The 25,080-nt window shown below is 37.3% G+C and overlaps 1 protein-coding gene across 2 annotated transcripts in view; it reads left to right on the forward strand.

Annotated features, from left to right (window-relative positions):
• RHEB (Ras homolog, mTORC1 binding) overlaps positions 1-25,080 on the forward strand; it is a 72,000-nt gene that overhangs the window by 40,822 nt on the left and 6,098 nt on the right. For both annotated transcript variants that reach the window (XM_077150153.1, XM_077150161.1), the window contains exons 4-7: positions 5,829-5,911; positions 22,470-22,526; positions 22,649-22,696; positions 23,483-23,564. In XM_077150153.1, the coding sequence (XP_077006268.1) occupies positions 5,829-5,911; positions 22,470-22,526; positions 22,649-22,696; positions 23,483-23,564 (270 nt within the window). The remainder of the gene's footprint in view (positions 1-5,828; positions 5,912-22,469; positions 22,527-22,648; positions 22,697-23,482; positions 23,565-25,080) is intronic.

The following is a 25,080-nucleotide window of genomic DNA, read 5'->3' on the forward strand; positions in this document are numbered from 1 at the left end:
AGAATGTGAACTAGCAACCCTAGAATGAACTGAGACTCAACATCAAGGGATTGAGAAAACCTTCTTGACCAAAAGGGGGAAGAGTGAAATGAGACAAAGTGTCAATGGCTGAGAGATTCCAAACAGAGTCGAGAGGTTATCCTGGAGGTTATTCTTACGTATTAAGTAGGTATCACCTTGTTATTCAAGATGTAATGGAGAGGCTGGAGGGAACTGCCTGAAAATGAAGAGCTGTATTTCAGTAGCCATGTTTCTTGAGGATGATTGTATAAATGATATAGCTTTCACAATGTGACTGTGTGATTGTGAAAACCTTGTGTCTGATGCTCCTTTTATCTACCTTGTCAACAGACGAGTAGAACATATGGAATAAAAATAAATAATAGGGGGAACGAATGTTAAAATAAGTTTAGTTCGAAATGCTAGTGATTAATGAAAAGGAGAGGTAAGTGGTATGGTATATATGAATTTTTTTCTGTTTTCTTTTTATTTCTTTTTCTGAATAGATGCAGATGTTCCAAGTAATGATCATGATGATGAATATGCAACTGTGTGATGATATTGTGAATTACTGATTATATATGTAGAACGGAATGATCAAAATAAGAGTGTTTGTTTGATGTTTTTTTTTTCGGTATTTAAAAAAAAAAGATGCAGCCTACTCTGTAGTAATGCTTAAGTGGATTCACTATTGTGAATAAGATCTAAGTCAGTGACAGTCAATTTTATAATCTGTCACCAAATTCCCCATCCTGTATTCTGCCTCAGTCCACGCTGACTTTTAAAAACATATTTTTCTTTAAAAAATAAAAAAGGTAATAAATACATATGGTATAAAAATAAAACAGTACAAAAAGATCAAGAGTAAAATTTGTCTTTCTTATCCTCCTATGTACCCTACTCTTCCTACCCAGCAACCCGTTAGCATTTCTAATACATACTTCCAAGGTATTTTATATATTATGCAAATGTAGTTTAAAATTTTTCTTTTTTACAATGACATAATATATATATATCTTGGAGATAATTCCATAATAATATACACGGCTTCTTTTCCCCCCTTAGCTATGTAATATCTTCTTGATCACATGTATTATAACCTAACTATTGATCAACAATTAGATTGTTTCCAATCTTACTGCCACCAACAATGCTGCAATGCATATCATGTTATTTTAGACAAGGGTGTAAGTATAAGAAAAATTCCTGGGCGTGGGATTGCTAAATCATAGTTATAGTTTACATTTTCTGGCAATAAATGAAAGTACCGGTTTCCCAAACCCTTACCAACACAAATCTTTTCGATATTTGCCAATCTGATAGGTGAAAAAAGTGTCTCATTGGTTTTTTATGTATTTTTTCTTATTGTGAGGGAGTTTGACTATATGTCTTTAAGAACATTTGTATTTCCTGTTTTGTGAATGATCCTATTTGTCCATGCACTTTGCTCTTTTTTTCTGTTGGGTGTTTGGTTTTGCATTTTGGTTTGAGACCCTTAAACTGTGAAGAAAATAAGCATTTTGTATATGATCTGTGCTACAAGCTACAAGATTGTGCTTTGTTGCTTTCAGTTTGTCTTTTGTTTATGGTTTTTGTTGGTTTGAGAAGCTTTTTGGCTATGAAGTACTTTTGTATTTTCATGTAGTTGTAATTATCCTTTTTTTTTTTTTTAAACTGGGATTGTTTTTAAAAACTTTTCCTATCTACTATGCACATGGTTTCAATTTTCATCTTTAAATCTTTGATTCCTCTGGAATACATTCCTGCTTAAATTATGTAGTAGAGATTCAGTTTAGTATTTCCCCCCAGGAGATTCTGTATGTGGCCTTACATAGTGTGTTGAATAGCTTTTTATCCTTAATATGCTAATATTACCTAATGTGTCAATATTATCATATGCTTAATTCCTATATCTGTTTGGGTCTTTCTAGATTTTCCAGTGTAGTCCAATCAGAGCCCGTACCACACTATTTAAATTACTGTGGCTTCATGGTTTCTACTCACTCACTTCCACAATTGCTGCTCTTTCTTAAAATGAATACTTTAAAAAAAAATTGCTTATTAATGAAAAAAATTAACAAACCAAATAAAACTAATATATATAATCAGTAATTCACAATGTCATCACTTAGTTGCATATTCATCATTTCTTAGAACATTTGTATTAATTCAGAAAAAGAAATAAAAAGACAATAGAAAAAGAAATAAAACGAAAACAGAAAAGAAAAAGAAAAAAGATTATACCTACCATACCCCTTACCCCTCGCTTTCATTGACACACTAGCATTTCAAACTAAATTTATTTTAGCATTTGTTCCCCCTATTATTTATTTTTATTCCATATGTTCTACTCGTCTGTTGACAAGGTAGATAAAAGGAGCATCAGACACAAGGTTTTCACAATCACACAGTCACATTGTGAAAGCTATATCATTATTCAATCATCCTCAAGAAACATGGCTATTGGAACACAGCTCTACATTTTCAGGCAGTTCCCTCCAGCCTCTCCATTACATCTTGAATAACAAGATGATATCTACTTAATGCATAAGAATAACCTCCAGGCTAACCTCTCGACTCTGTTTGGAGTCTCTCAGCCATTGACACTTTGTCTCATTTCACTCTTTCCCCTTTTGGTTGAGAAGGTTTTCTCAATCCCTTGATTCTAAGTCTCAGCTCATTCTAGGGTTTTTCTCAATACCTTGATGCTGAGTCTCAGCTCATTCTAGGATTTCTGTCCCATGTTGCCAGGAAGGTCCACATCCCTGGGAGTCATGTCCCCTGTAGACAGGGGGAGGGTGGTGAGATTGCTTGTTGTGTTGGCTGGAGAGAGAGGCCACATCTGAGCAACAAAAGAGGCTCTCTTGGGGGTGACTCCTAGGCCTAAATTTTAAGTAGACTTGACCTATCCTTTGTGGGGTTAAGTTTCATATGAACAAACCCTAAGACTTGGGGCTCAGCCTATAGCTTTGGTTGTCCACACTGCTTGTGAGAATATCAGCAATTCAACTTGGGGAAGTTGCATTTCTCCCCATTCTCACCATTCCCCAAAGGGGGCTTTGCAAATACTTTGCCACTCACTGATCGAATCACTCTGGGATTCATCGGGGCATCACTCTGGACAAACCAACAAAATCTCATGTCCTACCTGAGATTCCAAGTACTTATGGTGTTCAATCAAGCTATCTACGTAGGTTATATTAGGAAATGCATAGTCAAAATATAAATTTTGTAACAAACATTTTTTGCTTTAGTCTCACACGTAAGGTGACATTTTAAAATATTAATTACCATCTATTTTCAGCACCCTGCAATAATGACATTTCCTTTGTTCTTCCTCATGCAAAAGCATTTTTAAAATTTGTACATTTAGTCACTATTATTATACACTCTAGGCATTCCTAGATTATACCATCTCAATCTTTAACATCTATCTTAGAATAAATACTTTTTAATAGGGTAGTGTTATAATTTATATATAATTTAGGCTTAACCTGGATATCCTTATAATTCTGCATATTCCTGCTGACACAGTGTTTCATTTATTTAAGTATAGGGAATATTTTAATTTTATTCATATGGATCATGTTTTATTTTCTTGAGTTTATTCTCAGGAGTTTTATCTTTTCTTGTTGCTGTTGCTGATGAGGAGGGGTGGTTTCTCCCACCCTCCCACCCCTGCCCCCATCCCCTGCTGCTGCCTTCTAACTGGTTGGTTTTTGCACACTTCTTCTTAAATATGGGTTGCCATTTTCTTTATTACCATATCTTCCCTTTAAGGGAAAGGTAATTTGAACTTTAGAACTTTGGACCTATTCAAGCTGAGCTGGTAAAACCTAAAATCATTTGGGATTTTTGTTTTTAATCTGCATAGAAAGATCTGCCTTATTGAATATTCCCCCCAATTTTTTCAAACACCAACACTAAAATGAGTTCAATGTAATGAACGTTATACTAATACTCAAAGCAAAGATTTCAACCTTTGGTGTGTATAGTAAGCTCTGTGATGTAGAAATGCTGTTTTTGATTAATGACTATTAATAATACCAAAGAATTTATAGTAAACCTTAATTTTTCTTTGATTTTTTGAAAGTCGCCACCATATCACAATAATTCAGGGTCTCTGTGAACATTAGTTGTAACCATACTATGAAATTGTAAAGTTAGCAAAAATAACTGTTTGATGTAATAGTGGTTTAACTTAAATTTTGTATGATAGTGTTTGGGGGGTATGGTATTGACAATTTTATTTCAGCTGAGAATGAAATGTTTGTACCCAGACAGTGGCACAAACTAACAAAACTATTGAAATTGGAACTTTTTTTTTTAAACTTTTTTATTAATTAAAAAAAAATTAACAAACAAAACATTAAGATATCATTCCATTCTACATATACAATCAGTAATTCTTAATATCATCACATAGTTGCATATTCATCATTTCTTCGAAATTTGCATCGATCCAGAAAAAGAAATAAAAAGACAATAGAAAAAGAAATAAAACGGTAATAGAGAAAAAAATACATGCCATACCCCTTATCCCTCGCTTTCATTTACTACTAGCATTTCAAACTAAATTTAACATTTGTTCCCCCTATTATTTATTTTTATTCCATATGTTCTACTCTTCTGTTGATATAGTAGCTAAAAGGAGCATCAGACACAAGGTTTTCACATTCACAGAGTCTCATTGTGAAAGCTATATCATTGTTCAATTATCATCAAGAAACATGGCTACTGGAACACAGCTCTACATTTTCAGGCAGTTCCCTCCAGCCTCTCCGCTACATCTTGAACAACAGGGTGATATCTACTTAATGCATAAGAATAACCTCCAGGGGTGGGCCACAGTGGCTCAGCAGGCAGGAATGCTTGCCTGCGATGCCAGAGGACCCAGGTTGGGCTCCCGGTGCCCGCCCATGTAAAAAAAAAAAAAAAAAAAAAAAAAAAACAAAAAAAAAAAAAGAATAACCTCCAGGATAACCTCTCAACTCTGTTTGGAATCTCTCAGCCATTGACACTTAGTCTCATTTCACTCTTCCCCCTTTGGTTGAGAAGGTTCTCTCAATCCCTTGCTGTTAATTCTCAGCTCATTGAAATTGGAACTTTTTAATATGCTTTAATGATTCTGTATCTTAAACAGAGTTCCCTAAATTGCTTTATAAAACTGAGGACTAATACAAAGTTGCATATTATGTACCTTTCTTTTTAATGTCTAAAGTAACTCTGTAAATAACTTTCTCTCATCGTCTTCTTCTCCCTCACATGCTAATTGAAAAACCACAAATGACTCTGACCGTAGATTGAAAAAAACACTATTTTAAGCACACATGCTTCAGCCAAAGTGATTAAAATGCACAGAAATGGAGTTAGTTGCAAATAGGCTAAGTATACTGTGATGACTTCAAATATGAAAATGAAGATTTATGGAATAAACCAGTGGGACCTTTACATTTCTTGCAAGGTATAAGGGATTCTGGACTTTCTACCATAAAAGAAGTATAGTAAAACTTTTCTCTTGATAGACGATCTTAACTGAACCCATCATATTTTTATTCCTCCATTCTATTTTTACAGTAATTGGAGGACTCATCAGCCATCCCACTAAAGTTTTTGATCAGCCAGAATCATTTTTGAATAATGTCTGAGAGTACATGCTCACCCTCAGAAGAAGTCTTAAGTCTTCAGTATATAGGCTGTGTTTCTGGAATAATATTGTAATCTACTTTATTTTTTATTTCTTTTATCAGGTTATATGCAAGAAACCTTAGGTAAAGATTGTTATGCTGTATGAAGATTTTACTAAAACTAATTTTTTTCTTCCACAGGATGAATATTCCATCTTTCCTCAGACATACTCCATAGATATTAATGGTTATATTCTTGTGTACTCTGTTACTTCAATCAAAAGGTAATAATCACTCCTCATGCTTGTTTGAGTTTCCTACACATAGGTAACATTAATCCTTTCAAAGGATTATGCTTAAGTGAGTAGTGGTGACAATTAACTTAATTATTAGGCAAAATATTTTTTAGTAATTGTCTTATGGAGCAAAGGGTTTGTTAAGAAAAAGAAATTGTCAGGATAGATGTTCTGTTATGTTATACTGATGAAATATTCAACTCTTTGTTATCTAAATTTGCATAGATATTGATTGAGAGCATAATTCTGAACTAATAAATTCTGCTAATTAAACTTCTACAAATATAAATCAATTTTAGTTTTTGAGTGTTTTCACTATTGTAATAGTGAAATCTTCTATTCCACATTCTGTTTCTAATAGAATTTGAGGGTTCCAGATTGTTGGATATTTTATCCTTGTTCTTATGAATAATACATCCTCACTTTATTACATAAAAATGGGGCTACTGTTTTTATTAGTGAGAATAGATTTTGGCTCTTCTATCCATCTATTTTTCATGTATTATCTGCCCATATCTTATTGACATATTATCTTCCCATATGTTATCAGGGCATGGCATATATGGTAATAAGGAGGAGTTGAGAATGTAAATAGTCTGTTACTAGAACTGAACAAAACTGTTTGTATTTAGTATCAGAGCTCTAAATACTGAGCAATAGTTTATATCTTCAAAGAATTCATGAAAATATTAGTGCCAGTATAGGGGAATTTTATGGTTATCTGGCATCAGTTGAGTGTTGATGACATGCCAGGATGTTTGCTACACTGTCTATAAGTATAATTATATTATTTCATTTAATCATTCCTTAAACAGTCTTTTATTGGGGTATACTCTTATTTCCTTCTTCAAATAGAAAGAAACTGAGTCACAAAGAGGTTAAGTAACTTGCCCAGTGTTGTACTGACAGTATGTGTCTCAGATTCTGCGGTTAAGGCCAGTGCTGTTCAGTGGAACTTACAGTGATGGAACTGTTCTGTATCAACCCTGCCCACAATGGTAGTCATTATCCACATGCGGCTATTTAAATTTAAATTAGCTAAAATTAATAAAGTTGAACATTAATTTTTTGGGTCACCCTAGCCACATTCCAGATGTTCAGTCGACATATTTGGATAGTAGCTACCATATTAGAAGTGCAGAACTACTCCTCCTCTGCAGTCTGCTTTCCTATTAATATTTTTTGTGACCGTTTTCTCCTAGTGAGGGAAACATACTTTCAGATTTTTATGTCTGCCTATAAAGTGTTCATTCTTATAAACAAATCCCATACTGCCAGCTCCTGAAGCTTACTCCTGAATCAAAATCGAGTAACAGAACCAATTGGGGAAATATAAAAAATAGGAAAGCAGGATTGGGAAATCACTCTTGGTCTACTTAATTACACAAGTATAGATACTGCCAATATCTTGGTATATTTCTTTCTGGTCTTCCTTTTATTCTGTACAAACTGTTTTAACGTGGTTGCTCTCTGAATGCTGTTTTATATTTTTATTACCATGTGATATAAATTTTCCCATAATACCTACTCTTTTAAAACAATAAATGGCTATAAAATATTCCATGTTCAATAATAGAAGGATACCTATCTAATGTGTTTATATTTTTATCACTAAAAATAATACTTGGATTTTATACATAAATATACTGCCTATTTATTCTTTTGGAACTTAAAGTGACTTGCAAGAGCACTTTAAATAGTAAAATTCTTTTGTCATATTTATAACAAATATTTTCTTAATTTTGATTATATTTTTTAAATGTGCTGCACATGCAGTTCATGTTTCAACCCTTATTTGCTCAGTAAATTCTAAGATAGTCAATTTAAATGGCTGCCATACAATTCTTTGACCAGAACAGATTTTAATATACCAATAGTCTAGTGAATATTGTAAGATCAGATGAGCGTATAAATTTCCATTATTTCACGAATTTACTTGACAAACTGCTTATTTAAAGACTTTAGGTTTTGTGAGTATATTTTGTGTGATTTTTAGAAAATAATATTACCTGAAATTATTACTCCAAGAAATTTAGTCTGTAGAAAACTTTCTTAATGCATCCATTGATTACTTGTTTTTAATCTCCCTATTTCTGTGGGCACGGATCAGATGACATTAAAGAATCAAGTTGAAATCGTAGCATTTGTCACTGGGAAAATTGAGAAGTATATTAGGCTAGATTTAAAAATAATGAAAACTTGCTTCCATCAAGAATTTTATATATTTGGGTTACTGTGGGCTGATAGCATAGCAGAGAGACAAAAAAGTTTGTTATCTCAGTGCTACCTTAGGCAAGTTCTGACCCTGCTTCTTCCTTGTAAAATGGTAGGTGTATTTTGTTTTGCTTTTTTTTAAACATGGGCAGGCACCAGGAATTGAACCCGGGTCTCTGGCATGGCAGACGAGAACTCTGCCTACTGAGCCACCGTGACCTGCCCTTGTTTTGCTTTTAATTGATGTCTTTCATTTTTATAGCTCATTCTCAGTAAATCTCGAACATGAGGAAGTAAGGGAAGAATGGCATTTATTTTGTTTTTTAGAAACCTGTAGACTAAATACACAAATATTTATGAATAACTGAAAAATATGTTAGGGAAACTTTCTGGATGTAAGCTAATTTGTTGGTCAGAGCTGTCTAATCTTTTTCGTTGAATTTATCCTTCACCCAAATTATAACCATTGTTCATCGTTTTGTGAAATGAAACAGTGTCTCAGATTATTCATTTGTATCATGAAGTCCCTCTAAGGGTTGCTCTTTCTGATTAAACAAAGCAAAAGCATATCATGTCTTCATTTCTAGAAATGGAAAAAGAACCCAGTTTGAGACATGGGAGTTTGGGTTCTTGTTTATACCTACTAACAATTTGCGGCTTTGGGCAAGTCACTTCACTTTGTGAAGACTTAAATTTGTTCACTATAAATTAGACAATGTTGATTATAGAAGACCTCTTTTATCTGAGTTAGCATAGTTACTTGAAAACAGCAGTTACTGGAAATAATTAAAAAAGTGATATGAATCACCAGTGTTTTATTTTAAACCATAAATATATATCATCATTTATCTTCTGAAATAGGGCCAAGGTTATCTTTGAGTATGAATGCATTAATTGATGTTCTATTCTTCTTTTATCAACTGCATCAATAATGTATCAACTATGATTTTCATTTCAGTTTCTTTAGAGTGAAATACTTGTGAGTCTTAGATACTTTTCTATTTGTCAGTCTTTTTCTGTTGTTTTGGCATATCTTACTAAAGAGCATTGTTTTTATTGGATTCCATAGTTATTAAGCTTAGTTTTCAGAGAGCGAAAGCTCTGTCTGAACTCGTGTTTCATCAGTTTATAAGATAAGTTAAATTATGAACTTTTGGTAAATTTAACTAGCATAAACAGGTTTGGAAACAAAACTGACCTTTTTTCAGTTCATGGGAGCTGATGTGCACTGCTAAACTAGATCTAAGACGAGTATTTCTCAGATTTCTTCAGCTGCAGCACACAATTAGAAATGTTACATTGAAAACCATGCCATTCAAAATATATATATAACTGATACCTTTCTTGTGTGTAATGCACTGTTTCATCTCTTTTAAAATGCTGATTTTAACCCTCTAAATTGTTACCACATCCTGGTACTGGTACTAGTACTGCTGGCTTAGAACACTCAACCTATTGTTAATATAGCATGTCGTATAAGTTGTATTAGCTGAGAGATTCTAATGTTAAACTTCCTTAGAGTTCTGTTATGAGAATAAAATAAATCCATAGGACTTAGGGATGGAATAAACTGTAGAGTTCTTCCAGGCTTGCCTTGCAGACTTCAGTCCATTCTCAGATAGCTCTTCTACTGTTTTAGACAAACTCTACTTGCTCTTTCTTAAATAGAATCTAAATTTGCATTCTTATAGTTTTCACCTATTGATCCTGATGCAATATATTAAACCTACACAAAATAAGTACTATTTTGCTTTCATATGACTAAAATGGAAATATTTGGAGACAACAATAGGAATTACTTGTTGTGCTTTTAAGTCAGTCTGTATTAGCTATTGCTACCTAAGAAGTTACTGCAGAGGTTACCACATTTATTATCTCTCAGTTTCTCTGGGCCAGAAATCTGGGCAAGGCTTAACTGGGCCCTCTTAACTTCAGGGTCTTTCACACGACTATAATCAAGTTGTCACCTGGTACTGTGGTCCCATCTGAAGGCTTGGCTGGAGAAAAATATATTTCCAAATTCACTCATGTTATTGGCAGGATTCAGTTCCTCGAGGGTTATTGAACTGAGGCTCAGTTCTTTGCTGACCATTGGCCAGTAGCTTCCTCTGTTCCTTGCCAAGTAGCTATCAGGACACAAGCACACAAAAAGAGCCAAAGAGAGGACTTCTAGCAAGACAGAAGTCAGCCTTTTATAACCTAATCTTAGAAATGACATTCTATCACTTTTGCCATATTGAGTTTGTCACTAAGTCCAGCCCTTATTCGAGGATTACACAAAGATGTCAGTATCAGCAGAGTAGGTTGGGAGCCATGTCAGAAGCTGCCTACCACACAGCCCCAATCCTTTCATATATTTCTTACATGATTAGTTTTCATATCATTGATCATATTCCTTCACAAGCCACCACCTCCTCCTGACACCTTTGTTGATATACTTAGAACTGTGCCTGAAATTCAACATACTGCTTTGAATGTTTGGAGCATACTAAGGGGACGGTAGTTCTGAAATGCACTCTAAAAGTTCTTGTGATACCCATATCCCCATTGTTGACCCACAGTGAACTCTGGAGTTTTTAAGTTTTGTTTTTATTTTTACCAGAGTAAAAGTATACATAGTTTAAAATACTGTATATGGAATTCATTCAACAAACTTACTTGTTATAAGAGCTTGGGATACAGTGAACAAAACAGATAAATCCTGCCTTTGTGGAGCTTACTTTCTAGTGTGAGAAACAATGAAAAGATAAATATGTAAAATAGTGAGTCAATGATAGTGCTAAAGAGAAAAATAAAGCAGGGAAGGATTATGGAAGGAATTTGTAAATTTATATAGAGTAAATTGAAAAGGTCTAATAAGTGATTTTGAATAGAGACTTCAAAGGAAGCTAAGGGAGCAAGTTATAAGGATATCCAGGGTAAGAGCATTCCGGTTATAAGGAATAGCAACTTTAGAATCTTTCTGGGACCATGCTTGATATGTTAGAGGAACAGCAAGGAGGCCACTGTGATTAGAGCAGAAGTGAGTAAGAGGCTAGTAGAAGGAAATGACATCAGAGGTAAGAGTTTAAGAGTCATCGTATCAGTTAGAGATGAGACCCTATTGGAGGATTTTGTGAGGAGTGATTTCTGTCTGCTGATTTAACATCACTCTGATTGCTGTGTTAAGAATAGACTGGAGGGGCAAGGGCTGGAGTTGTGCAGTGATACAGGGAAGACATGGTGCAAGTTTAGATCTAGATGGCAACAATGGAAGTAGTGAGGATTCTGGATATATTTTGAAGGTAGAATGATTTGTGGCCATTTGTCAGCATCAGGAGTATAAATATTCCTACAATGGGAGATATTGAGTTACCAGGGTGATACTCACAACCAGCTCCAGCATAAAGTCATTAGCATATTGATGGTGTATTGGTTTGTAAGTTGCCAGAATGCAGTATATCAGAATTGGAACGGCTTTTATAAAGGGAATTTAATAAGTTACAAGTTTACAGTTCTAAGCCTTAATGTCCAAACTAAGGCATCCAGGGAAAGATACCTTAATTCAAGGAAGGCCAATGGGTCAGGGACTCATCTGTCAGCTGGATAGACACATGGCTGGCATCTGCTGTTTCCTTGCTCCTGGGCTCATTACTTTTAGCCTCTATTCCTGTGGGGAACCACTTTGTTTCTGTGGGGCTGGGTTTCATCTCTTGACTCCTTTGGGCTCTCTCCAGACTCTGGCTTGCTTAACATCTCATGGTGATGTCTGCTGGCCTTTAGGCTTCTCCAGACATCCATGTCTCTGTTCTCCAATTGTTGACATCTTTGTCAACTCAGCTGTCTCCAGAATTTTTCCTCTTTTAAAGGACTCCAGTAAACTAATCAAGACCTACTTGGAATGGCTGGAGTCACACCTCTATCTAATCAGAAGGTCACTCCCACAATTGGGCATGCTACATCTCCATGGTGATAATCTAATCAAAAGTTTCCACCTATAATACTGAATCAGAATTAAAAGAAACAGCTGCTCCCGCAAGACTAGATCAGGATTAAAACATTGCTTTGCTGGGGTACATAATACTTTCAAACCAGTGTGGATGGTATTCAAACCTGAGAAGTTGAGATCACCAACAGAATGAGTATATCTGGAAAAGAATAAGGGCTGAGTACTAGGGCACTCCAACTTGTGGTTGTTTGAGAAACTGAGGAAGAGTAGACATAGAGGTGGAAACAGGAAAGTGTAGTATCTTAGAAGCCAAATAAAGAACATGTTTTAAACAAAAGACTAATGAGCTATGTCCAATGCTGCTGCACATAAATTAATACAGTGAGCATTGAAAATTGGCCATTGATATAACAACATGGTGGTGACTGAAGAGCAATTTCAATAGAATAAGTTCATCAAGAAAGATTGGAAGGAGAGGAATTGGAAACATGAAGTATAGACAACTCTTCCAAGGAATTATACTGTGATTATCACTGGATGGGCTGTTTTTAAGATGGAAGAAGTAACAGTATGCTTGTATGCTGATGGACTACAACCAGTCAAGAGGGGAAAATTGATGTTACAGGAGAAAGATGGGAGATCAGCTAGAGCCATATCTATGAGTATGTGAGCAGAGTTGGCCTTAACAAGATGCATGGATAATTCGTCATAGACATAGTAATGTGAAAGAAGGAAGAGTATATTGACATAGGTGTAGATAGGCATGTAGTTGTAGTGGTCGGAATTCAAGGAAGTTCTCATGATTGCTTCTTTTTTATTAGTGAAAAGGAAATAAGAATTATTAGCTGAGAGTGAGGTTAGGGGAGGAGAATATTTGAAGCAGTAATCTAGGAAAGCCAGTGGATTAGGGAAATATACTTTTGACCACTGTATTAATGGCCCACTTGAGGTTAGTGAGCCCAAATTTAAAATGAGACAGTTGTGTATTTCTCTCCAGTCAGGTTCACCATTAGGTAGAGGTAGAAAATAGGATTTAACCAGTGTTGGAGTTTAGCCAGCAGATATGTTGAAACCAGAAGGGGGAAAGGGAGTAGGAGTAATGCTAATGATGGACTGAGGAGTAAGGAGGGAATTGAAGTCATGGGGGTGGGAAATGGCAGAACGATAGTGGAAAAATGGTAGAATCAATGAACTATAGGATTCCGGGTCAAAGGATTTGTTGGAATTGGAGTGAGCTGGGGGAAAAAGGTGTGGTCACTGGAGAGAGCCATGTATACAAATGAGATTAGGGAGGAGTTGCAGTTTATTAGTGTTATAGTTTGCTAGCTGCTGGAATGCAACACACCAGAGACGGATTGGCTTTTAATAAAAGGGGATTTATTTTGTTGGTTCTTCAGAGGAAAGGCAGCTAACTTTCCACTGAGGTTCTTTCTTATGTGGAAGGCACAAGATGGTCTCTGCTGGTCTTCTCTCCAGGCCCCTGGGTTCCAACAACTTTCCCCGGGGTGACTTCTCCAAAGGCCTGGGCTGAGCTGCAAGTGCTGAGATGAGGAATGCCGAGCTGCTTGGCTGTGCTACATTAGTTCTCTCATTTAAGCACCAACCAATTAAGTCAAAACGTCACTCATTGCAGCAGACACGCCTCCTAGCCGACTGCAGATGTAATTAGCAACAGATGAGATTCACCTACCATTGGCTCATGTCCACAGTAACAGAACTAGGTGCCTTCACCTGGCCAAGTTGACAACTAATCTAACTACCACAATTAGTAATCATAAAGTCTTGATGGTGGGCACGTGTGCCTGAGGTGGAAGGACAGTGCAAAAGAAGCAAGTGGCCTAAAACCTGAGAACCCCCAGGATAGGGCATTGAAATTACTGGAGTAATGATGGAAACAGGTATAGTCAAAAGCTAGAGGTATTCAAGGAATGCAGGAACATGACCTGGAGCCAGTAAATGAGTGCAATAAAAAAGGTTAATGAATGCATAGTCTGATAAGTGAGATTGAAAATTGGGTGATGGACAGGAGAGAGGGAACATTACAGATGACTTTAGAAGTAACAGTAAGTGATAACTGAAAATTTTTCCAACAAATTGAGTTACCAGATTTTATGTTTAAATTCATTAAAATGAAATGTATAATTTGGTGCTTTGTTTGCATTAGCCATTTTGGGCAGCACAGGGTCTAGGACATGATAAGGCCCTTAGATCCAGGGCTTACAGCAAAGAATGGATTAAAAGGAAATGGGGGAAAGGGAAGGGTGCAAGGGTTAGTTCAATGGTATAATTCTCGCCTGCCATGTGGGAAACCCGGGTTTGATTCCAAGCCCGTGTACTTGCCAAAAACAAACAAGCAAACAAAAGAAAAAACAAACAAAATTCAACAAATGATGCTGCAATAATGGGATACTCATATGGAAAAAGAATGAACGTGATTCCTGCCATATAGCATTAAAAATAAAAAGGGAGATGAAAGGGAGTGGTTGTGATAAAACTGTTATAGCAAGATTCCATAGTAGTTTGGACAAGGAAAGATAACTAAAGTAGATAGATTTGAGAAATATTTACATTTAGTAATTGCCTGCATGGTGAAGGTTAGGGAAAAGTAAACGTCTAGGAGGATACTAGGGTCTCTGCTTGATGGTGACTATCATTTATTGAGAATGGGGAACATTGGCAGAGGACTAGGTTTAGTGGACAGGGAATAATGAGCTCTCTTTGGACATGTTGATTTTGAGATCCAAATAGAAAAGGCCTAGGACCAAGACTTAAAAGAACTTTTAACATTAAAGGTTTGAAAGAGGAGCATGAACCAACAAGAAGATTGAGGAATGACTCAGTAGAATGTTAGTATCCTAAAAGCCAAAGGAGGCAAAGAGTGTGTTTAAAAAAATGAGTATGGTCTAGTGTGTTAAAGTTAATGAAATGCGATTTTAAAATAAGGACTGAAAACCTTCAGGTTTAGAACGTAACAGTCATTTATTGGTCACCTTAGCAAGAGCAGTTTTAGTGGTATTATGGGAACAGAAGCCAGCTTGGATGAATTGAGGAGTGGGAGGAGAGGAAATGAGAGCAGTGAATGTAGGTAACTCTTTCAGAAAGTTTGGCAGTGAGAGGAAGGGGAAGGATTTGCCACAAGGTGGCTATGAGGTCCAGGGGGTGGGGTGGTTGTTTTTGTTTTTAAAGATGTGGAAACTTCAGCATGTTTCAGTGCTAGAAGAAAGGAACCACGAAAAAGTGGTTTGAAAATACAGAATAGAGAGAGCATAATTTTTAATGTAAATTTCTGAAAGGCAGGAAAACATACAGGAATTGACTTTTTAGGTAGAAGAAAGAGACATCTCAGATGAAATGGAGGGAATGAGAAGATGAATGGAGAAGCAATTGGTAGATTTAGTGGGAGGAAATAGAGGTAGTCTCTCATTGCTGGTTTTTCATCTGTGAGGGGAGTAAGCAGGATCATCTGCCAAGAGTCATAGGTAGAAAGCAGCAAGAGTAAGAGGAAGAAAGCAAGGTTTTAAGGAGATTGGAAAATTCTGTTTGTGGAGGGTGAATTGGTTAGGATTCTGTACAGAAACAGAATCAACAGGAAATATTCATAAACATAAAATTTATAAAAGTATATCAGATAACTGTGGAAACATAGAGTCCAAAATTTGTAGGGGTGGCTGTGAAGCCGACGATTCCATGGAAGGTCTGGACGAACTCCACAGGTGAGGCTTGCCAGCCGAAGCAGGAAGAGAGCCTGTCTCTTCTGAATCCTCCTTAAAAGACTTCCAATGATTAGATTAAGCATCACTCATTGCAGAAGACACTCCCCTTGGCTGATTACATATGGAATCAGCTGTGGATGCAGCCAACGTGATCATGATTTAATTCTTTGAAATGTCCTCAGCAACAGACAGACCAGCACTTCCCCAACCAGTCAAACAGGTACCACCACTTGAGCAAGTTGACACATGAACCTGACCATGACAGTCCACCCTTTGTCAACTTGGCAGCTATACACATCATCTTAAATCATACCTAATTTCTGAATAAAAAACAGTTAAATACACATTTTCTCTTGCACCTAACAATACTCAATTGTCCTGCATATAACCAGAAACACATTAAATCTCTCCAGAATAGGGTGCAAGTCCTTGGGTAATATTCATTCTTAAGCCTGATATCTTATAATTTAAATAGTATAACACGAATAAAACAACATTACAGTCCTCATTTCTGTAACTGATCACATGGTCGTAGTTCATATTTATCGCTACCTTCTTCCACTACCCATTCCATGTTCCCTTTACCCTCAGCAAGCACTTCAGCTGGCTGTGGTTCTTTTCCTGGTGGGGTGACCCTAACCTTCATTCCTGAAGTTTCAGAGCGACTGGTAGTCCTGCCTGGATTGGGTTGTTGCAATTTTCCATTAATTTTAATCACAGGGCATGGTAGTATTAAAAGATGCCCTAGGGGATCTCCTATATTCCAGGAAAACTCTTCTTTACCTCCATTGTGTGGTTACAGTCCTATTCCCTGATAGTCAGGGTCAGTCACCCCAGCCAATATTGTAATCCCCTTCTGGGCTTGTTGATCCAGGGGCATGAGTAGCCCAAAAAGTGACCAGGTGGCAGTCTTAGATTCCAGTTCAGTGGAATCATTGTTGTTTCTCCTGGTGGAAGCACTCCCCCTTTTGAAACTAAAATCTGTAGACCAGCAGAGCTCAGGGTCACAGGGACAGGAAGCAGAAATTTTCCTAGTGGATCACTAGGGGTAATAGTGAGTGGTGTCACTCCCATTTCCCCCCCTTGATTCCTGGACCCATGAATCATGGCTATGGAAGAAACAGCACCTTACCGTGGATGCTGATTCAGAACATACACAGCTTCCTGGAGAATATTACCCTAGCCCTTCAAGGTATTGCCACCTAGTTGGCACCATAATTGAGTTTTCAAAAGGCCATTCCACCATTCTATCAATCCAGTTGCTTCTGGATGATGGGGAACATGGTAAGACCAGAGAATTCCATGAGCACCTGCCCATTCCTGCACTTCATTTGCTGGGAAGTGTGTTCCAGAACACACTTGGTCAGAAATAATGCTGTGTGGAATACCATGATGGGTAAGGCATTCTATAAACCCACGGATGGTAGTTTTGGCAGAAGCATTGCATGCAGGGAAAGCAAACCCATATCCAGAGTATGTGTCTATTCCAGTTAGAACAAATTGCTACCCCTTCCATGAAGGGAGTGGTCCAGTGTAATCAACCTGCCACCATGTAGCCAGCTGATCACCTCGAGGAATAGCGCCGTATTGGGGGCTGAGTGTGAGTTTCTGCTGCTGGCAGATTGGACACTCGGCAGTGGCTGTAGCCAGGTCAGCCTTGGTGAGTGGAAGCCCATGTTGCTGAGCCCATGCATAACCTCCATCTCTACCACCATGACCACTTTGTTCATGAGCCCACTGGGCAATAACAGGAGTTGCTGGGGAAAGAGGCTGACTGGTATCCACAGAATGGGTCATCTTATCCAGTTGATCATTAAAACCTTCCTCTGCTGAAGTCACCCTGTGGTGACACACCCATCTGTGTATACATGGGACACAAATATGTTCATGTTTTTAGCCCACTCAGAAAGATCTATCCACATACCTCTTCCCCAGACCTCTTTGTCACCAATTTTTCAATTATGGTCTTTCCAAGTCCCTGACCATCCAGCTAAACCATTAGCGACAGCCCATGAGTCAGTATACAAATGCACCTCTGGCCAGTTCTCCTTCCAGGCAAAATGAACAACCAGGTGCACTACTCAAAGTTCTGCCCACTAGGAGGATTTTCCCTCACTGCTGTCCTTCAAGGATGTCCCAGAAAGGGGTTGTGCTGCAGCTGTCCACTTTCAGGTGATACCTGCATATCATGCTGAACCATCTGCAAACCAGGTTTGAGTTTTCTCTTCCTCAGTTAGTTCACTGTAAGGAACTCCCCAAGAGACCATAGCTTTGATCTGGGGAAGAGAAGGTAACGTGGCAGGAGTGAAGACCATGGGCATTTGGGCCACTTCGTCATGTAACGTACTTCTGCCTTCAGGACCTGCTCTAGCCCTATCTTGTATATAACATTTCCATTTTATGATAGAGTCCTGCTGTGCACGCCCAACTTTATGGCTCAGTGGGCCAGACAGCACCCAGCTCATGATAGGCAACTCAGGTCTCATGGTAACTTGGTGGCCCAAGGTTAAGCATTCAGTCTCCACTAAGGCCCCGTAGCAGGCCAAAAGCTGTTTTTCAAAAGGAGAGTAGTTCATCTGTAGCAGATGGTAAGGATTTGCTCCAAAATCCTAAGAGTCTGCGTTGCGGTTCTCTTATGGGGGCCCGCCAAAGGCTGCAGACAGCATCTCTATTTGTCACTGACACTTCCAGCACCACTGGATCTGCTGGATCATACGGCCCAAGTGGCAGAGCAGCTTATACAGCAGCCTGGACCTGTCGCAGAGCCTCCTTTTGTTCAGGTCCCCACTCAAAGTTAGCAGCTTTTCTGGTCACTCTATAAATGGACTGGAGTATCACACCAAAATGAGGAATATGATATCACCAGAATCCAAAGAGACCAACTAGGCATTGTGTCTCTTTTTTGGTTATAGAAGGGTCCATATGCAGCAACTTATCCTTCACCTTAGAAGTGATGTCTTGACATTCCCCACACCACTGGACACCTAGAAATTTCACTGAGGTGGAAGGCACCTGTATTTTTGTTGGATTTCTCTCATATCCTCTGGCATGCAAATGCCTTTACCAGTAAGTCCAGAGTAGTTGCTACTTCTTGCTCACTAGGTCCAATCAACATGATATCATCAATATAATGGACCAGTGTGATGTCTTACGGGAGGGAGGAATGCTTAAGGTCCCTGCAGATAAGATTGTGACATAGGGTTGGAGAGTTGATATACCCCTAAGGTAGTACAGTGAAAGTATATTGCTGACCTTGCCAGCTGAAAGCAAACTGTTTTTAGTGGTCCTTACTAACAGCTATTGAGAAAAAAGCATTTGCCATATCAATAGCTGAATACCAGGTACCAGGGGATGTATTGATTTGCTGAAGCAATGATACCACATCTAGAACAGCAGCTGCAATTGAAGTTACCACCTGGTTGAGTTTAGAATAATCCACTGTCATCCTCCAAGATGTATTTGTTTTCTGCACAGACTAAATAGGAGAGTTGAATGGGGATGTGATGGGAATCAGCACCTTTGCATCCTTCAAGTCCTTAAGAGTGGTGGTAATCTCTGAAATCCCTCCAGGAATCCAGTATTGCTTCTGGTTTACTATTTTGCTAGGTAGGGGCAGTTCTAGTGGCTTCCACTTGGCCTTTCCCACTATAATATCCCTCACTGCATGAGTTAGAGAGCCAGTGTGGGGATTCTGCCAGTTGCTCAGTATGTCTGTGTCAATTATGCATCCTGGAACTGGGAAAATAACAACAGAAGGGGTCTGGGGGCCCACTTGACCCACTCTGAGATGGACTGAGCTAAAACTCTATCGATCACCTGATCTGACCTCCATAAGCCCCCACTCTCACTGGTGGACCAGAATGGCATTTTGGGTCCCCTGGAGTTAATGTCACTTCTGAACCAGCATCTAATAATCCCTGAAATATCTGATCATTTCCTTTTCCCCAGTGCACAGTTACCTTGGTAAAAGGCCGTCGGTCTCCTTGGGGAAGGCTTGGAGGAAGATTAACAGTATAAATTGTGGCAGTGTAACAGAATTCTCCCTCAAAGGGACCTGGCCTCTCCTTCATTCAAGGGGCTCTGGGTCTGTAAACCGTCTCAAATCTGGAAATTGATTAAGGGAGAGTGTTTTTGTAATTCAGATTAGGCTTCTGTTCACATGACCTAGAACTCTTTTGTTTGTACAGCTCAAACAAGAATTTAGTATTGTATTTCTAGGTATCCCATGATTTGCCATCCAATGCCACAAATCTGCGAGTCAGATTATTTTGACTCCTGCTTTGAGTTTGCTATTATAATAGCCACATCCACCCTGGCTTTGGCGATTAAGTGCTGCCACCTGGCTTCTGTCAACTTGGGATCCAGTCATCCCCATTGTTTAAGGATTCCAGCTCAGTGACAGCAGTTCCCACAGTAATATCTGACCTGCAGAGAAGTGCAGCTACAGAGCTCTTCAGGGATGATGGCGCTAGTCTCACAAATTTATTTCTCACTGTTCTGGTAAAAGGTGCATCCTCCGGACATTCCTGGAATGTAAGAGCAGGCTTTACCTGATAAATCCACTCTAACATTCCAATCTCTCTAAGCCTCTGGAACCCCTCATCTACATCATACCAGGGTAGGCATTTCAGCCTAAGGTAATGTTGGCCACCTTTTGATCCATGTTTCAACCAATCATCCAAACAAACTGTTAATACCTTTTCTCATCCCTTGAGCTATAATTTTGAATGTAGAATCTGCTTAGTGGGCACGTATCAATAAATTCAGCCTAATCCAGCCTTATATTCCTCCCCCTATTATCCCACACCCTTAAAATCCATTGCTGCACATATTCCCGTGATTTCTGTCTATATAAATTGGAAAACTCACAATTTTTTTGGAGTATAACGTACTCCTCATGTGTGATACTTTGTATCTCACCTTTAGGGGAATGTTGGGACTTTAGTCTACTTACAGGTCTGGAAGAAATGAGAGGTTTGGGGGGTGGGTCATGAAAAGAATTAGAAATATCTTCCAAGGCTTTAGGGCATTCATTTGCAGTTTCATCTGGTGAAACAGGATTAATCACTCTAGGGCTAATCCCTTCAGGAGGAGGTTGGGTGGCCAACTCCTCAAGGCAGGCTGGAGGTGGGGCGGCTGTATCCTCAGGGCAGACTATTACAGGATTATCTAGAGAAGATTTAGCATGACCCAGGTTTTTGACCTCGCCACTGACATCATTATCAATCCACATACGCCATCCCATTTTTTAGGGTGCTACTCCTTTCCAGTCAGTGCCCTCATTTTAACAGCAAACACCATGGAAGATTGATATTTGTTTACATTGTAAAGTTGCTACACTAACAATAAGATTCTGAGCCTGATTTTCAGGTATCTCAAGTCTATGGCTACAGGAAATTAGATTTTCCTTCAGGACTCTCATAGAAACTTATACATCTGTCAGATAGCGCTTAAGCTTCTCATTTGAAGCTTTAAGCCCATTCACTCATTGATGTATCCAGTGTATCTAACAACAACCAGCCAACATCTCTGTACTTACTGTTTCCACAAAACTCCATACATAAAGGTGTCAACAACATTATCACCCAGAGCCTGGCTTCGTATAAGTGAAGCATTAGAAGATATTTTGACTGTCTTCTTTGCCAACTCACTCCATGGATTGGCAGTGCCATTCTGATTATGGGAGTCAGAGTCCTTAGTGCCTTTGAGTCTGATGGTATTGAATGAAGCCCACCTGAGATTGAGGATACCAGTTTTTTGTGGTTAGCTAAGGATTTAATTTGGTGGTGGGTTGAATAAAATATTAGCTTTCTTTTACTTATCTGACACGAAGAGGCAAAGATATATTAGTTTGCCTTTGGCTTTCATCTGCTTTGATTAGTACAGTATTTCCAGGGGAAAAATCACATTGCCTTTTATTCTAAAGTAGGTTTAAGGGCGGGCAATGGTGGCTCAGTGGCAGAGTTTTTGCCTGCCATGCTAGAGACTCCGGTTCGATTCCCAGAGCCTGCCCATGCCAAAAATAAATATATTTAAACCTATATATATAGGTTTAAATCGTAATTCTTGTCAGATGTCTTTTTAAAAATTTGGTCAAATATTTGAGCACTTATGTTCCTAGATTCTAGAATCCTCTAGATTCTGGAGGTATCTCAATAAAACCGACTTGTCACCATGAAAAATAATTTAAAATAGACCATCTTTAAACTGCGTTTAAAAACATTTAAAATAAAAAAAAGTTAAAATCACATATATAGGACATTTTCATTTACTCTTTAGTACCCCTAAAATTTCTTAGATTGGGTATGGGGGAGGTTTTTTCTAAGTTCCATAGCTTTTATTCAAACGGTTTGTCCTTTACTGCATGAGCTTGGAGACTAAAATTTGTGTTTCTGTGGTACATCTGCCCATTATTAGACTTCATATTTTGATATAAATAGCTCACCTAATCTCACTTTGAATATTTTTAGTAAGGATTACAACATGTCATATACACAGGTGAAAAATATTGCTAGAGAAAAAGAAGGGAATTCCTTGTGTTCAGCTGATTTTATATTGAAATGGTATGTATATGATATTTTGTATTTTTTCTGCTATAAACAATACATAGCATACTTTCTAAAAGCAGTTTTTAAAATGAGTGCTTCAGTACTAAAATTGGATGTCTTATTTCATACTTTTTGTTTTCTAGTTTTGAAGTAATTAAAGTTATCCATGGCAAATTGTTGGATATGGTGGGGAAAGTTCAGTAAGTAGTAATATTTTCTTTATCTCTTTTGCTAGACATACTCATTATAGTAGCTTCTGAACAATAAAATCCAGCATTGACCAATTTACTTTTACTTTTTCTCTTTTTTTTAATACTAATAGAATACCTATTATGTTGGTTGGGAATAAGAAAGATTTACATATGGAAAGGTATGTTGCTTTTAAATATTTATTGATTTTATTGCCAAGTCTAAGATGATTTAGTCACTGAAGTTCCATTTTTAATTGTTCTTATGGCAAGAATGTTTTCGGCTGTAGCAAATCTCTGTTTCTCTGTCTGGAAATATGGCAGTGATTACGTGTAGCAAAAACAGTATAAATCTCTCATAATTTGAAAATGTTTCCTCTAGAAAAGAAAGCAAATTTTATGGAAAACTATCTTTGGGTTTTTCTGTCATTTTGCATAAAGCAAAAATTCTAAAAAGACAAAAGGTAGCATTCATTTATTCAACAATTTTTTTTTTTTTTGAGTACCAGAGGCTAGAGTTAACAGTGATGAACAAGGGAGGCAGAGACCCCATTTCCATGAAAGGAAGACATTTGCTGGCTGAATTCCTTGTAGCCTTATGCATAATAGGATTGAACTGTGAGGAGTCCTTTCAGAATTTCTCCTGTCTTTAACTGCTTAACACCTAGCTATAAAATAGTAATTTGTTAGAAATATTGGAGTATTGTATAACAAATTCACGTTCTCTGCATTTTAAGAGCTTGGTTGGAGCATGGTTACTATATAAAACAATCTTAAACTGTTCCCCAAACCAGCCGTAATTAAAATGTTCCTCTGTGTTATATACTTGATGATAATATTGAGCAGAACATATTTTTGCCCTATAATGAAAAAATTGATAAAAGTATAGCTTTATTCATAAATCAATTATAGATGTTTTATATAATGAAAAGCCAATAACTTATATTAGAATTTTATTTTCCCTTTAGGGTGATCAGTTATGAAGAAGGGAAAGCTTTAGCAGAATCTTGGAATGCAGCTTTTTTGGAATCTTCTGCTAAAGAAAATCAGGTACATATTTTAAAAATTAATTTTGTACAGCATTTCCAACAATTGCAGTCTTATGTTCCACTTTTTTAGCATTTCACTTCCATCTTTACCACTCCTATTTAATTTTTATCCCTCTACTATTCCTAGTCCCAATTTGGGGGGATGCTTTAGGAAGATACTATGGGTATTTTTATAAATTCACCCAATATTCTACTTTTGATAGAATCTAAAATATTTGTAGAATGAAAAGAAATTAAATGGGAAAAGAAATACTACCTTTTGTGAATATATTTTATTATTTTCATTTCATAAAAAACTGCTAAGAAATAAGTACAAAGGGAATAAAAAAGAAATAAGTGTAGACATAAAAAAAAGTCTCTTAAATCACTTTGCCAATAATTTTTTAACTACATTCCCTTTCCCACCTCTGCCCCCTTTCTGTAGAGTGAAATAAAGTCAAATCTATGTGTTGTTTTTAACATAGAAAACATCAAGAACCATTTTATAGACTTTTATTACCAATTTCAGCTTTGTAGATGTTCCTGAACATCAAGCATGTCCTTGGAACAGTGTTAATTCTGTTTGAAAGGTTCTGAATAACTCATTTTTTCCTCTTTCTTCCATTGCTTTAATTTTGGACTCATTTTCTTGCCTAGACCTAGCTCGTCCAACTTGTTTCTTGCCTCCGTTTTCTCACAATATGTCTTTCCCTTTGCTGCCATGAACTTTCTAAAGCTACAGATTAGATTGTCACTTTCTATTCAGAAACTATCAGTGGACTTCTCATGGTTTATAGAACAAGGCTTTAAATTCTGTGATACTGAGTGCAGTGTATGAGTTGTGCTTTTCTAATTTCTTCTCTCATTACATCCTGTACTTTTCAGTCACACCAAACCACTGCCATTTCCTTAACACAGGGGATACTTTAATGTCTCATCTTTTACTCATGCTTTTCTTTGCCTTAAAATAACATTTCTCTAATCAGCTACCTGCAGACATATGATATTTTATAGTTTTTAAAGTATTTTCAATATATTATCTTGTTTGATCTTCAGGTCATTTTCATTGGTTAAATTCTCTGAGGAAACTACAGTTTGGAAGAGTGATTGACTTCACAGTAAGATGATAGTCAGCATACAGTTGGCCTGGCACTCTCTTTCTACTGCTCTTCCACTCTTACTTATCAATGAAATCCCTAGCCCTGGAGGTTCTCTGTAAATTTCACCTTCTCACTGACACTTTCTTGATTCATCTAGCTAAAATTAATCATAGTTTCTTCTCTCCTATCCCCCTTAGTTCATTCTGAGATCTTTGACAGCATCATTTACTTTTATATTCTCCATAATATTCAGCACAGTGATTTTGTATTTAATAGGTTTTCAGTTAACCCTTGAATATTTCTTGATATTCAAATCTGTTTGGTTCCTGTGTTCGGATAAGTGAGGGATATTAAATATTTGTTACTGGTTCCCAAGTTTCAGATAGAAGGGATTATTCTGAATGAATTCAGTTCCTGAGTTTAAATAGTGAAGAATTC

Source organism: Tamandua tetradactyla, chromosome 1, assembly GCF_023851605.1.
Source record: "Tamandua tetradactyla isolate mTamTet1 chromosome 1, mTamTet1.pri, whole genome shotgun sequence".
Classification (NCBI taxonomy): Eukaryota; Metazoa; Chordata; class Mammalia; order Pilosa; family Myrmecophagidae; genus Tamandua; species Tamandua tetradactyla.